The 14,525-nt window shown below is 36.7% G+C and overlaps 1 protein-coding gene across 13 annotated transcripts in view; it reads right to left on the reverse strand.

The window, feature by feature from the left end:
- The window catches only part of LRRC7 (leucine rich repeat containing 7), a 571,260-nt gene that overhangs the window by 455,190 nt on the left and 101,545 nt on the right, over positions 1 to 14,525 (reverse strand). For all 13 annotated transcript variants that reach the window (XR_010153504.1, XR_010153506.1, XR_010153505.1 and 10 more), the window contains exon 2: positions 4,499 to 4,596. Coding sequence is in view for 9 of the 13 variants with exons in the window: in XM_063800431.1 (XP_063656501.1) it covers positions 4,499 to 4,596 (98 nt within the window). In the remaining 4 variants the exon portion in view is untranslated. The remainder of the gene's footprint in view (positions 1 to 4,498; positions 4,597 to 14,525) is intronic.

Consider the following 14,525-nt stretch of genomic DNA (forward strand, 5'->3'; position numbering starts at 1 on the left):
TGTAATGACATCGTTTGTAGAGGAAGCATATTTGGGACAAAAAAGAAGACTTCAAACTGTCTTCCAAAATTCTAATATATAATGGCTGGAAAGAGAAAGCTGAGCATGCAAAAGAGTAACCAGAGGGACTATAGAAAAATCAGGAAAGTATTCTATTATGGTAGCCAAAGCATTAGATGATCTCTTTCTTAGCCTATTCATGCTGCCATAATGAAATTCCATGAACTAGGTAGCTTATAAACAACAAAAATTTATTTCTCACAGTTCTGGAAGCTGGGAAATCCAAGATCAAGATGTTGGCAGATTTGGTAGATGGTAAGTCCCGCTTTCTGGTTCATAGATGGTTCCTTGTCATAGATTACCCCCAAAATGCCTATCTCATGATATAACATCAATTGGGTTTTAACATATACAGTTTGGAGGGATAGTAATATTAACAGCATTGCAGTTTTCAAAAGGACAACATGGTCAACAGTATTGATTCCTGCTAAAAAATCAAGTAAGATGAGCATTGAAAACAGTGCTTGATGGATTAGCAAATGATAGGTTGACTTCTAAGATGGCCCCATGATCATCAACATACTCCTTGGTGCTTGAACCCTGTATAATCCCCTCTCCTTGGATATAAGCTGGACTTATCACTTTCTTCTGGACAATAAAATATGGCAAAGGCAATGGTGTAATTATGATCCCACATTTTGAGTTAATCAAAATTGAAATTATCTTGGGTGTGCCTGACTTAATCTGGTGAAAGTACTTAAAAGAGAGGTAATTCTCCCTGAGAAGAGGGAGTAAATTGGCTAATTTAGAAAGTCCATACAGCAAGGAGCTTCTGGAGTCCTCTAGAACCTAAAAGTGACTTCAGCTGGCAGCCAACAAAAAGCTGGGACTGTTTGTCATACCACCACAAGGAAACAAATTCTGCCAATAGCCTAAATGAGTTTGGAAGTGAATTATTTCCCCAGCTGAACTTTTGATAGGACTTCAACCTGGTGAGAACTGAAGCAGCGAACTCTGGACTCCTGACCTTCAGAAAATGTGAGATGATAAATGAATGTTGTTTTAAGACACAAGTCTGTGCTAATTTGTTACACAGCAATAGAAAACTATTATAGCAACATAAAAAATTACTGGTGCTCTGAACAAAAGCTGTTTCAGTAGAGTGACTGGACAGGAACCAGACTGGACTGGTTTGGAGGAGTGAGTGGGAGGCAAGTAAATGGAGCGAGTATAGATAACTCTTAGATAAATCAAAACATTTTCCTGGACAGAGAACAAGAGTGTAGGGCTGTAGTTGAAAGGGGCTGTGGCTTTGAGGACAAAGTTTTTATTTTATTTTGTATTTTAATGGGGAATACCTTAAACATGTTTAAAAATCTGTCTTCCACAATAATCCATTTTTACTGAAAGTTTATTTGACTATGCCAGATGCAGCATAGGTAGATATAATTCCCGTTAAATAACTTAGATCTACGTCTATGTTGATTTTAACATTGCAAATATTGTAAAGTGGTATAGAGAATTATAAAAGAAAACAATACAAAGTATACTATTTAGCAAAACCTTCCCGTATACAGTATCTCCAAATGAAAGAGTGATTTCCTTACTCTGGAGGATCCTATGGTCTGAACCAAGTTTCCTTATTCCTTTCAATTCTTAGTGCAGAAAAGCTACTATGATTTGACTTTCTATGATAGTTTTCGAAGGTGGCACCTTTGTGTGGGAGTTGACCGACAAGTCTTGGTGTAGATCTATACTGAATCTGTAGAATCACAGAAAAACAACTAGGCCATTGTGTTAAACCAATATCAAACATGAATGACCATCTAACATTGCTGCAAGAATTTCAGCTTTATGATATTTACTTAGAACCTCTTCTTTGCCATGCATTATTGTTTCTAAAAATAGTGGTGGTAATATGTGTGCATTTGCATTCCTGATCTCAAAAAATGCCTTATTATCCTCAAACAAATGTTTAGTTTGAAATAAGAGAACAATAATAACAATTAAAGAAAGAGACAGAAAAAGAGAAGAGAGAAAAGAAAACTCGCTACATCCTAGGTTTCGTACCAACTACTTAATATAAATATCTCCCTTAACTCTTAAAATAATTCTATTAAGTAGGATCTAGCATGTCCTCATTTTCTTCAGATAAATAAACTGAATTTTATATTTAAAATAACTATTCCTGGTCCTGCATCTGGTCAAATTAGAGAATAAATCCTTTCATGTGTCTCTAAAGTTAATAGTTTTAGCTACCATGATATGTTGCTTCCATTACAAAAAAAAAAAAAAAATTGTGGCTTTTTTTTTCTCATGGAATTCACACTAGTCTGTCACAGAGCAAGTAGAATTGCTCATTGTACTAACAGGGGAAAATAAAGACCTCTATGCAAGAGAAAACAATTTTATAGATTTTGCATTTTTCAATACATCTTTCCATGTTCAATAACATACTCCAGCTGAATTTCTGTGGTGACACTTCAAAGACTTCCCTGATCGTCACAATCCAATTGATGAGAATTTATAACACAAGTGACGGTTATATCATGTACCTTGTTAAGCACGTATTAGGTAGCTTAACATACATACTTTATATTAGAGAACAATAAAACTTGATTATGAACTATACCAATGATTATTCCTCTTTTGTATAGATAACGATTTAGTATCGTCTGATGTCAATCATTTTACCTAGGCTAGTAGTTTTCAAGCTTGAGCTTACATCAGAATCTCCTGCAGAGCTTCTTAAAATACAGGTCACCAGGCCCTGCTCTAAGAGTTTCTGATTCAGTAGGTGTGGCTTGCAGCACTAGAATTTGCATTTTTAACAAGTTCCCAGATGCTGCTGCTGCTGCTGCTCTTAGCCTTGAGATCACAATTTGAGGACCACTGGCCTGGACCAGGGTTCAAAAAGATTTTTTATGAAGACCCAGGTAAATATTTTAGGTTTTGTGGGCATATGGTCTCTGTCACAACTACTCAATTCTTCCTTTGTAGTGCAAAATCAGTTGTGCATAATATACAATAAATAAATGATGGCTGTGTTTCAATACAATTGTACTTACAAAAAAGGTGTCAGGCTGAGTTTCATCAACAAACCATAATTGGCCAACCCCTGGCTTAGACCAACTCAGTACAAGAGCCCTGAAAAATCACTTTATGTTAAATGGCAACTCTGTGATAACCATTTGCAAACATATCTACAAATATCCCTTCTAAGTTTTATTTAAATATTTACAGAACTGTACCAGAGACCAAACTGATGGTCTCCTTGAAGCATAGAGAAGAAACCCTGAAGTGTTTCTATAAACCCAACAGAAATACGCAATACTTTTATGCAAGAGTCGGCATCTTATAAATGCCCATGAACTCTATCTTTAGTTTCAAGTTTTAGTTTTAGTTAAATATTGTTTATGGTGTTATAAGCCATAAATCTACCAGGTTAAAGAAGGCCAAAACACTATTGAATGACATATATGTCAGCTCAGTAAGGTTATCTATTAACTTTATAATAAACAAAACAAGAACAATTCATTTGCCATGAGTGTGCCCTGCTTTAATATAGTTGGTCTTTACTCAGAGCAGTATACTTCAAACTAATTTAAAAACGCCAATATAATCTTAAAATTCTACTTAACAGTATACTTCAGTGAACCCACTACATTAGCTTTATCCTTGTAAAATGTAAGTTCCTGTAAAAGGACAAAATTCTGACAAATTTTTATCATAATGAAATGTGATTTCGTTCCCTGAAAATAATTATATGCAAATACCATGAGGAAACTTGGTATTATGGATCATTTTATAAACTTAAAATGTGAATATTATGTCAAGAGTCTCCAACAATCTGCTACATGCTACAGATAATAAATAAATATAATCCCCACAGCCAATGGCATATTCTAGTATTTAATAATTTGAGGATGAACTAAAATGACTTTATATTGAGATTCATGGTATCTATCTTTCAGAACATTTTCCTAAATTCAATTAAATCAAATGTTTCCATTTGGCAAACAGGTTTACATTTACCGGCAGATATCTATTATTTTGTCTAATGCAGTGGTTTTAAAAAGTTCTCAGTTAAAAAAAAATGTTAAAAGAGCCCTGTGGCTAAATGGAAACTGGAAAGTGTTGACTTTAGATACATTTCAAAAGTTTCTTTACTTCAGGACGTCTCAGAACCATTACCATGCATGGTATAAATATACAAGAAAGATTTGTCAGACTGTACAGACTTTTCCCATCTCATTTGAACATGGAACTTGATTATCAGTAGAACATCTTGAAGTACCAGAGAAATATTCTTAAGAAAGCAATGTTCTAAGTAAGCACTTACATTCAGGTAACATATGGTAACTTATTTTAAAAGACCAACTTGACTCAACAAATATTATATTGCTTGACTAACCATTTAAAGGTCACTCATTTCATTTTACTATGCTACTCACCAAAATCTATCTAGAACACAGTTAATCCTATTAAACATACTTACACTCCTCTTCAGGCCTCTTCCGAAGTGCTGCACGAACCTCTTTACAAGGACTTCTCTGGTATTGTGGGGGATTCCTTCCCCTTATTAGGTTCTCCATCCTATAAGAGAGAATCAGAAGAGTATTTTAATACTCTTTTTTTTGGATAAATGTTTACAAGTTAAATGGTCTAAAATTCAAATACCCACAGAACTTTGCTAGACAACACCATGAAGATGATCTGGCAAGGAGCAAGCTGGCAGGGAGCATCAGGGACCATAGTAAATTGAAGAGTGCTTGACTTTTCCAGCATCCCAATTTAAAAAAATTAAAAACACCATGTGTATGAAACTTATGCACATTCTCTAATTAGAGACTGCCATGGACGGAATATGTCCCCACAGAATTCAAATATTGAAGCACCAGCCCCCAGTGTGATTTGAAGGTAGGGCCTTTGGGAGGTAATTAGTTTTAGAGGAGGTTATGAATGGAACGTCCATGATGGGATTAGTGTCTTTATAGGAAGAGAGAGAGAGAAAAAGGGAAAAAGGTAGACTTCTCTCTCTCTCCACCATGTGGGGACACACGGAGGAAGCTGTCTTCAAGCCACAGTGAAGGCCTCCACAAGGAACCAAATTTATCAGCACCTTGACCTTGGACTTCCTAGCCTCCATAACTAAGAGCAATAGTCTGTTGTTTAAGCCACCGAGTCTATGGTATTTTGTTATAGCAGCCCAAGCTGAATAAAATAAAGACCTATCGACTAAAGAGTAATTATTTGCAAAGTAAATAAATTTAAAAAACTAAGGTCATCATTCAGAAAGAAAAAGCATATCTTTCACCAACATTTCAAATATCAGTTTTTCACAATGAGATACCACCTTACCCCAGCCAGAATGATCATTATTAAAAAGTCAAAATACAATAGATGTTGGCATGGATGTGAAAAAGGAACACTTATACACTGCTGTTGGGAATGTAAACTAGTATACTCTCTATGAAAAACAGTATGGAGATTTCTCAAAGAACTAAAAGTAAATCTACCATTTGATCCAGTAATCCCACTACTGATTACCCAAAGGAAAAGAAGACACTATTTCATAAAAACACCTGCACTCATATGTTTATTACACCAGAATTCACAATTGCAAATATATGAAATCAACCTAACTGCCCATCACCCTGTAAGTGGATGAAGAAAATGTGGGATATATATGATATGTATGATATATATATGTTATATATATGATATATATATAACATATATAATATATATGTTATATATTATATATATAGATGTGGGGTATATATATGTAGAATATATACACACGCTCATATATATCTACACACACCATGTATATGTGTTTATATATACCACTCAGCCACAAAAGGATGAAATAATGTTCAGTAACTCGGATGGAAGTGGAGACCATTACTCTAAATGAAGTAACTCAGGAACAAAAACCAAATACCATATGTTCTTACTTTTAAGTGTAAGAACTAAGGTATGAGTATGCAAAAGCACACAGAGTGGTATAATGGACACTGGAGACTCAGAAGGGAAAGGGTGGGAGAAGGGTAATTAATGAAAAACTACCTATTGAGTACAATGTTCACCATCCAGGTGACATGTGCACTGAAATCCTAGACTTCACCAATATACAATTCATGTGTGTAACCAAAACCCACTTGTACCCCTAAAGCTACTGAAATAAGAAAAATTTTTAAAAAGTACCAGTTTTCAAGAATGGAATTAATGATTTAATTCCATACTAATGACTGAATCAGAATGTTTTTAAATTCTAATAATTGTGATTTCTTGAAAAAAGTGGTTAATATAAATTGTACCTTTCAGTTACTAGTTACACGGCAATGCTGACAACCAGAAAATAATAAATTAATCAAACACAACTTGGGTGAGCATCTTTAACAGCATATACTTTGTGGTCAGTATTTTCTGTTTTCAGTAAAGTTTACAGTTTTGCACATCAATGTACACTCTGCTAACTTCTATAACACTAAAAAAATTAAATGCTCAGGATTTGAAAATTTGGAACTAAATCATAGTATTTATCATTTTGAAAATATAAACATGATTTCTTAATATCTATATGATTATCCTCAACCAGGGATATCACTGGTTTTGATAACTGTCCTGGTTGATAGCATGCATACCATTGAAAACAGTGTGATTATTATGGGTATACTGGCAGAGGGTCTCCTAGGATTAGTAGCATAGACAGAGAATTATGTTCCTTGTGTCTGGAGGGGAAATTGACAAAGAATCATCCCACAAAAGCAGTATGTTAAGTGGTGGAAAATATGAGATAAAAAGGCTTTTTGTGGTGGAATAATAACATAATACTACTCCTATGGGAACTTATCATTGGGGCTTTAAAAAAGTCTTCCAAATATACTTTCTGAAATCAGTCTATTCATATGTAGAGGCTGCTTTATGTGCTTGTGTGTGTGTGTGTGTGTGTGTGCATGCACTCATATGCCTATCCCTATGTTTGTAAAGTATAAGAAATTGTTTTTTAATGTGCAGTGATAACTTGAATCTTAGTTTCACTCAAAATTCATGTCAAGTGAGAAAAAGTTATTTCTCTCAAGATAATGATAATACAGTGACAGGAAACCAAGTGGAAACTTGAAGAATTGAAGACATAAATTGCTTCAACATTATATGTGTGCGTGTGGGGGGCGGGGTGAAGATTAAGCTTCTAGGTCTGTCCCTGCAGTTTCATCATGAAGATTAGCTATGCGAACTAAATTATATCAAATTTTCTAGTTTCTGACTCTTGAATTAATTCATCGCACAATTTTGATTATGTGTTTTGGCAAATGCAGAAATCTCCATGATGATCTAATAACAATTTAAGTGAGCTTATAATTATTCACTAGTATTTACAAGCTTAAGATAGCAAATTATAGCAAACAGAACCTGCACATGCAAATGTCTACATAAAATTGTAGTGTAATTTTTAAAAACACTTTTACTCATTGTGATTACACTCTGATGGGGAATGACAAGTTATGTTGGTTGGGGAATACATGAAAACTACTCTCTTGAATAGGCTATTATTTTTCCTTTTTATCTCTATCGAATATGTGAAAACAAAAGTGGTCTACTTGATTCCCATATAATTATGGTTCAGGGTATGTCAGAAAAACTCAAAAACAGATTAGAAAGTACTTTCAAAGGCTATGGGAGGATTTAAACGATTACTATTGGTATCCAAGACCCTCAGGTTAGCCTCCCAGGAATCATGGTGTTCAGAGGTTGTATTTTGGGAATACTCATGAGCAGATATGCAAGAGATTATACAATGCTGGCAATGTAGCATGGCTTAAATGTAATGTTCCTCAGCTCTGGAATCAGAATGCCTGGGCTTAACTTCTCTTTTTGTTTCTTAAAGGATGATTTTAGGTAAATTTACTCACATACTTTGTGCCTTACTTAACGTGCTTACATACACAACAGGATTGCTGTGAGGATTAAATATGGTAACACATGTAAAATGCTTTGCGTTGTGTCTGTCACAATGGAGAGCTCGGTAAATGAAGCTATTATTAATAATGATTATCACAAATAAAAATGTGATCATATACTAATATTTTAAATGTTCCATATATTTGGAAACATATTACAACTGGTCTTTAATAAAGAAAATGAAAACAGATAGTACTGTTGAGGAAAAAAAATTGGCTTAGAAATTTTCTGATTATTAGGGAAACACAAAATATCCAGGTATATAAATGGCCAATTTTCATAGATGAAGAACTTAATTAAATATACTTCATTTTTTATCAATAAGATTTAAGGGATTACTAATGACAATTTTCCGAGGACACTAACAGGGATAAAAGTGGGTTGTCATCATCATGAATTAACTAAAGTTCTACAAAATTCCAGGTTTTGTAGATAATTTAGAAAATATTTCAAAATTTTATAGTTACCTTGGACCTTAGAAACAATTAAAATATTTTGTAATATATTTACCATTTACTTTATCACTTCATGAAGTAAATTACATCATTTACTTTACCATTTACCATTTACTTCATTAATCCTTTGAACAACTTTATGAAAGAATATTTTAAAGATGAAGAAATTAAGCCCAGATATGCTCAGTGACTTGCTCATGGCCACATCAGAAGTAGAAGAAGGCTTAACTAAGATTTAACCAATCTTTTCTGGACTTTTCTAGTTGCTTCTTAGTCCATTATTTCCATGAGCTCATGATTATAATTCCACTAGGGGAGTGAATACCTGAGATTCAAATATATAATGTATTTTTAATTCTGGTAAAATTATCATTAACATAATATTAACACTTATATTTTAATATCTATACTCAGGAGGCTGAGGTGGGAGAATCACTTGAGGACGCGAAGGTGGAGGCTGCAGTGAGCCGTGATCATGCCATTACACTCCAGCCTGGGCAATAGAGCGAGACCCTGCCTCCATATTTATGTGTTATAGATGTAAAATATATATAAGTATGATATTTATATTCAAATATATGTTTTTAGTGTTAATATGTTGATTACATGTTGATTTCTTATCATTTTGCTATTGTCACTGAAATTTTTGCTTCCATCAGCGACATTTTAAGTTTTTGAGAACTGCCAAAAAGATAACTGGGGCCAAAACAATTCACTATAAATTACATGAACGATACACAAATAGGTGAAAATATAAAAAAAATACGAAAAGTCGTTTTGTTCCTTGGAATGCTATATGTGATGCCCACTGGAAACATACTTAAAATGAAGTTAATAATTTTGCAGAGCAATGTTTGTGTCTAAATTATTATATATCTGAAACTTGCATCTTCTCAAGATTACACTTCTGGTTACTTGAACTCTTTCACCACCATTATCTATGATCTACAGTTTGCATTAAATAGTCAGACAAAATGACCAAAAATGAAATCTTGGAGCACAGCCAGGTCACTGCAAAGGAGCTGTTCTAGCTACTCTCAAGCTTGGCAAGCCACCAGTGGGAGTGTGTTAACAATTCTAGCAAGGAGAGATTAAATGTAATGACCACAGGTGAGACAGATGCTCTAACAACTCATTGAAGAGCTCTGAAAAAGTGCAGCCTACGTGTTCAACTGCTAGGAGGAAATAAGGGCAGCCAGGTTAATATCAAACAGCATGAAATAGCAATTAACAGTTATAAGCAAAAAGTGTCCATGACATTCTTGATGGTGTCTCCCAAATTTGGCTAAGTCTCAAAATCACCCAAGGAGTGATTTTCCCAGTACTAAAGATTATCATGCAGTAGGTTGAGGTCAAGTCCTAGTTGATGTTTTCTTTTGTTGTTGTTTTGTTTTTTAGATTAATCAGGTGCTTCTAAAGTAGCCAGCCAGCTGTGTACACTTGTTTAGATCCTGGCATTTGGGAACCTCTGTAAATAAAAAATATATACTTGGAACTGTAGGGAAGACAAGTCCATTGAATTCATTCAGGTGATAAAGTTGTCTATTAACACAGATATGTAGGGCCTGAGGAAGAGACTGCAGTTGGAATAGAAATTATCAAAAATGAAAAGAGTAGCCAGAAAAGCACAATCAAAGGCTTGCCAAGTTGCCTGGAGGTCACTCACAGGAACTGACAGGCTGCTCATTTACATTATCAACTCACTGTTGATAATCTCAATAGTGAAATGATATCCCTTAACAAGGTTTGGCTGACTCAGTTGGATCAGGGAATATGTTTGGACTAATCTAGAATCATAGACTGAGATGGCAGTGTGGCTAGTGAATGAAGGATGTGAAGTCTGGATGAAAATCTAGTTGAAATAGACTTACACTTGATGGAGGAGGACATAGGAGAATGATTAGCTCACTGGAGGAAAAGGGAGTTGGGATAATAGAATAAAGGTTTCAAATATAATATTCTCAAATGCCTATTATATGCCAGGTGCTTTGTTAGGTTCTTTATATGTACATTATCCATGTCATCTGTATTTTATCCATGGTTAACCTAAGTCTAAGAAATATAAGTGACTTGCTTAGGATCACACATAGAATAAGTGCAAAAATCAAGATTTAAATCCAGATCTGTCTGACCTCAGATCTATTAACTATGAAGTGGGCTGTGCAATAGAACTTTCTGCAATGATGGAAATGTTCAATATCTGTGCTGTCCAATAAAGTGGCTGCTAGCCACATACAGCTATTGAGCACTTCAAATGTGGCTAGTATGACTGAGGAACTGAACTTTACTTAATACAATTTTTTTTAAAAAATGTATTAAGTAGAAGGGCAGAGGAAGATGGCCAAATAGGCTCCACCGATCATCACCACCCCCACCCTGATAGGACACCAATTTAACAACTCTCTACACACACAACAAAAAGTGCCTTCATCTAATGTAAATGACAAGTTAATGGGTGCAGCACACCAACATGGCACATGTATACATATGTAACAAACCTGCATGTTGTGCACATGTGCCCTAGAACTTAAAGTATAATAAAAAAATTTTTTTTTAAAGTGCCTTCATAAGAACCAAAAACCAGGTGAACACTCACAGTGCTTGGTTTTAACTTAATATCACTGAAAGAGGCATTGAAGAGGGCAGGAAAGAGTCCTGAATTGCAAACATTACTCCGCCCCATCCCCCAGCAGCGGCAACATGGCATGGAGAATCGCAGCACTTGAGACAGGATGAATGCAGCCATTGCATGACATCGCATTGAACTCAATGCTGCCCCTGTCATAGCATAAAGCATAACTAGGCTGAACTCAGCTGATGCCCGACCACAGAGGGAGTTTTTAAACGAGCCCTAGCCACAGGAGTATTGCCCATCCCAGCAGTAGGAAATTGAGCTCCAGGAAGCCTCACCACTATGGGCTAAAATGCTCTGAGGCCATAAGTAAACTTGAAAGGCAGTCTAGGACACTGGAACTGCAACTCTAAGGTAAGTCCTAGAACTGAACTGGGCTCAGCGCCAGTGGACTTGGGAGCACATATGTGACCTACTGAGATACCAACTGGTTGGCTAAGGGAATGTGTCTGCCACTTCTCCTCTAACCCCAGGCTGCACAGCTCATGGTTCCAAAAGAGACTCACTCCTTCCTCCTGCTTGAGGAGAGGAAAGAAAAGAGTAAGAAAACTTTGTCTTGGATTGTTGATACCAGCTTAGCCACAGTGGGATAGGGCACCAGTCAAAGTCATGAGGCACCCTTTCCAGGCCCTACTTCCTAGATGATATTACTAGACACACCCTAGGCTAGAAGGGAACATGCTGCCTTGAGGGGAGGGATCCATCACCTGCTGACTAAAGTGCCCCTGGGCCCTGAATAACCAACAGTGATACCCAGATACTATGCTGTGGCCTCAGGAGAGACTCAGACTTGCTGGCTTCATGTGAGACTCAGCACATTCCCAGTTGTGGTGGCTATGGGAAGAGACTCCTCTTGCTTGAGAAAAGTGAAGGGAAAGTAAAGGGGACATTGTCTTGCACCTTAGGTACCAGCTTTGCCACAGAGGGAAAGAGCACAAAGCAGGCTCCTGGGGTCCCCAGTTCCAGGCCTCGACTCCTGCATGACATTTCTTGACCTATCCTGGGCCAAAGGGAAGCCCGCTGCCCCGAATAGTGAGTCCCATGCCAGGCAGCATTCACCACAAACTGAATAAAGAGCCCTTGAGCCTTAATGGAATATTGGTGGTAGCCTAGCACTAATCCCCATGGGTCTGTGGAGGTGGTGGCCATGGGCTAAGACTCTTCTCCCAGTGGAAAGAGGAGGGAAGAGTGGAAAGGACTGTGTCTCATGGTTTGACTGCCAGCTCAGCTACAGTAAATTAAAATACTAGGTATACTCCTAAGGTTTTTGATTCTAGTCCCTGGCTCCCAGATGGGGCCTCTGGACCTCCCTGGTGCCAGGGGGAACTTGCCACCATGAAGGGAGAGACACAAGCCTGACTGGCTTCACTACCTGCTGATTTTAGAACTTCAGGGCCTTGACTGAACATAGGTGGTAGCCAGAGAGTGGTTACAGTGAGGCCCAGTGCTGTGCTGGCTTTAGGTCTGATCCAGTGCAGTCCCAGGATTGCATCATCCCACCCGCAGCTCCAAGTAGCTCAGAAAAGAGAAAGAGACTCTCTTTGGGAGAAAGTAAGGGAAACGATCTGAATCTTATGCAAGACCACTGAGGTAGTACCTCTATGTTTGCAAGAACCACAGCATTAATGAACTTGGGGTTCTCCCTAATGCAGATATGGCTTAAATTATAACACCCATGTCCTTTTGAATACCTTGAAAGCCTTCCCAGGAAGGATGGGCACGAACAAGCCCAGACTTTGACAGCTACAATAAATATCTAACTCTTCAATGGCCAGACACAGATGAATATCTATAAGCATCAAGACCATCCTGGAAAACATGACCTCATGAAATGAACTAAAAAAGGCACTAGAGACCAACTTTGGAGACACAGAGATATGTGACCTTTAGACAGATAATTCAAAATAGTTGTTTTGAGGAAACTCAAAGAAATTCAAGATAACACAGTGAAGGAATTCAGAATTTTATCAGACAAATTTAACTAAGAGATGGAAATAATTAAAAAGAATCAAGCAGAAATTCTGGAATTGAAAAATCCAATTGGAATACTGAAGAATGCATCAATGCATCAGAGTCTTTTCATAGCAGAGTTGATCAAGCAGAAAAAACAATTAGTCGCAATAAACATACGTGTGCAAGTGTCTTTATAGCAGCATGATTTATAGGCATTTGGGTATATACCCAGTAATGGGATGGCTGGGTCAAATGGTATTTCTAGTTCTAGATCCCTGAGGAATCGCCACACTGACTTCCACAATGGTTGAACTAGTTTACAGTCCCACCAACAGTGTAAAAGTGTTCCTATTTCTCCACATCCTCTCCAGCACCTGTTGTTTCCTGACTTTTTAATGATTGCCATTCTAACTGGTGTGAGTTGGAACCAACCCAAATGTCCAACAATGATAGACTGGATTAAGAAAATGTGGCACATATACACCATGGAATACTATGCAGCCATAAAAAATGATGAGTTCATATCCTTTGTAGGGACATGGATGAAATTGGAAACCATCATTCTCAGTAAACTATCGCAAGAACAAAAAACCAAACACCGCATATTCTCACTCATAGGTGGGAATTGAACAATGAGATCACATGGACACAGGAAGGGGAATATCATACTCTGGGGACTGTGGTGGGGAGGGGGGAGGGGGGAGGGATAGCATTGGGAGATATACCTAATGCTAGATGACGAGTTAGTGGGTGCAGCGCACCAGCATGGCACATGTATACATATGTAACTAACCTGCACAATGTGCACATGTACCCTAAAACTTAAAGTATAATTAAAAAAAAAAAAAAAAGACCTTTGTATATGGTCTTCTAAAAAAAAAACAAACAAAAAAAAACAATTAGTCAGCATGAAAACAGCCTTTTGAAAATATGCAGTCAGAGAAGACAAAAGAAAGAAGAATAAAAAAAATACAGCATGACTACAAGATCTAGAAAATAGCCTCAAACGGGCAAATCTAAAACTTACTGGCCTTAAAGAGGTGGTAGAGGTAGGGGTAGAAATTTTATTTTAAAGGATAATAACAGATAACTCCTCACCTAAGAAAGATATCAATATCCAAGTATGAGAAGGCTAGAAAACATAAAGCAGATTCAATCCAAATAAGACTACCTCAGTTCATTTAATAATCAAACTCCCAAAGGTCAAGGATAAAGAAAAGGTCCTAAAAGCATCAAGAGCAAAAAACAAGTAACACGCAATGGAGCTTCAATACGTCTTGCAGCAGACTTTTCAGTAGAGAGTTTATAGGCCATGAGAGAATGGCATGACATATCTAAAGTGCTGAAGGAAAAATATTTTACCTTAGAATACTATATTCAGTGAAAACATCCTTTGAACATGCAGATAAAGACTTTCCCAGACAAACAAAGGCTGAAGGATTTCATCAACACCAGATCTGTTCTGCCAGAAATGCTAAAGGAAGTACTTCAATCAGAAAGAAAAAGACATTAATGAG

This window comes from Pan troglodytes, chromosome 1, assembly GCF_028858775.2.
Source record: "Pan troglodytes isolate AG18354 chromosome 1, NHGRI_mPanTro3-v2.0_pri, whole genome shotgun sequence".
Lineage (NCBI taxonomy): Eukaryota > Metazoa > Chordata > Mammalia > Primates > Hominidae > Pan > Pan troglodytes.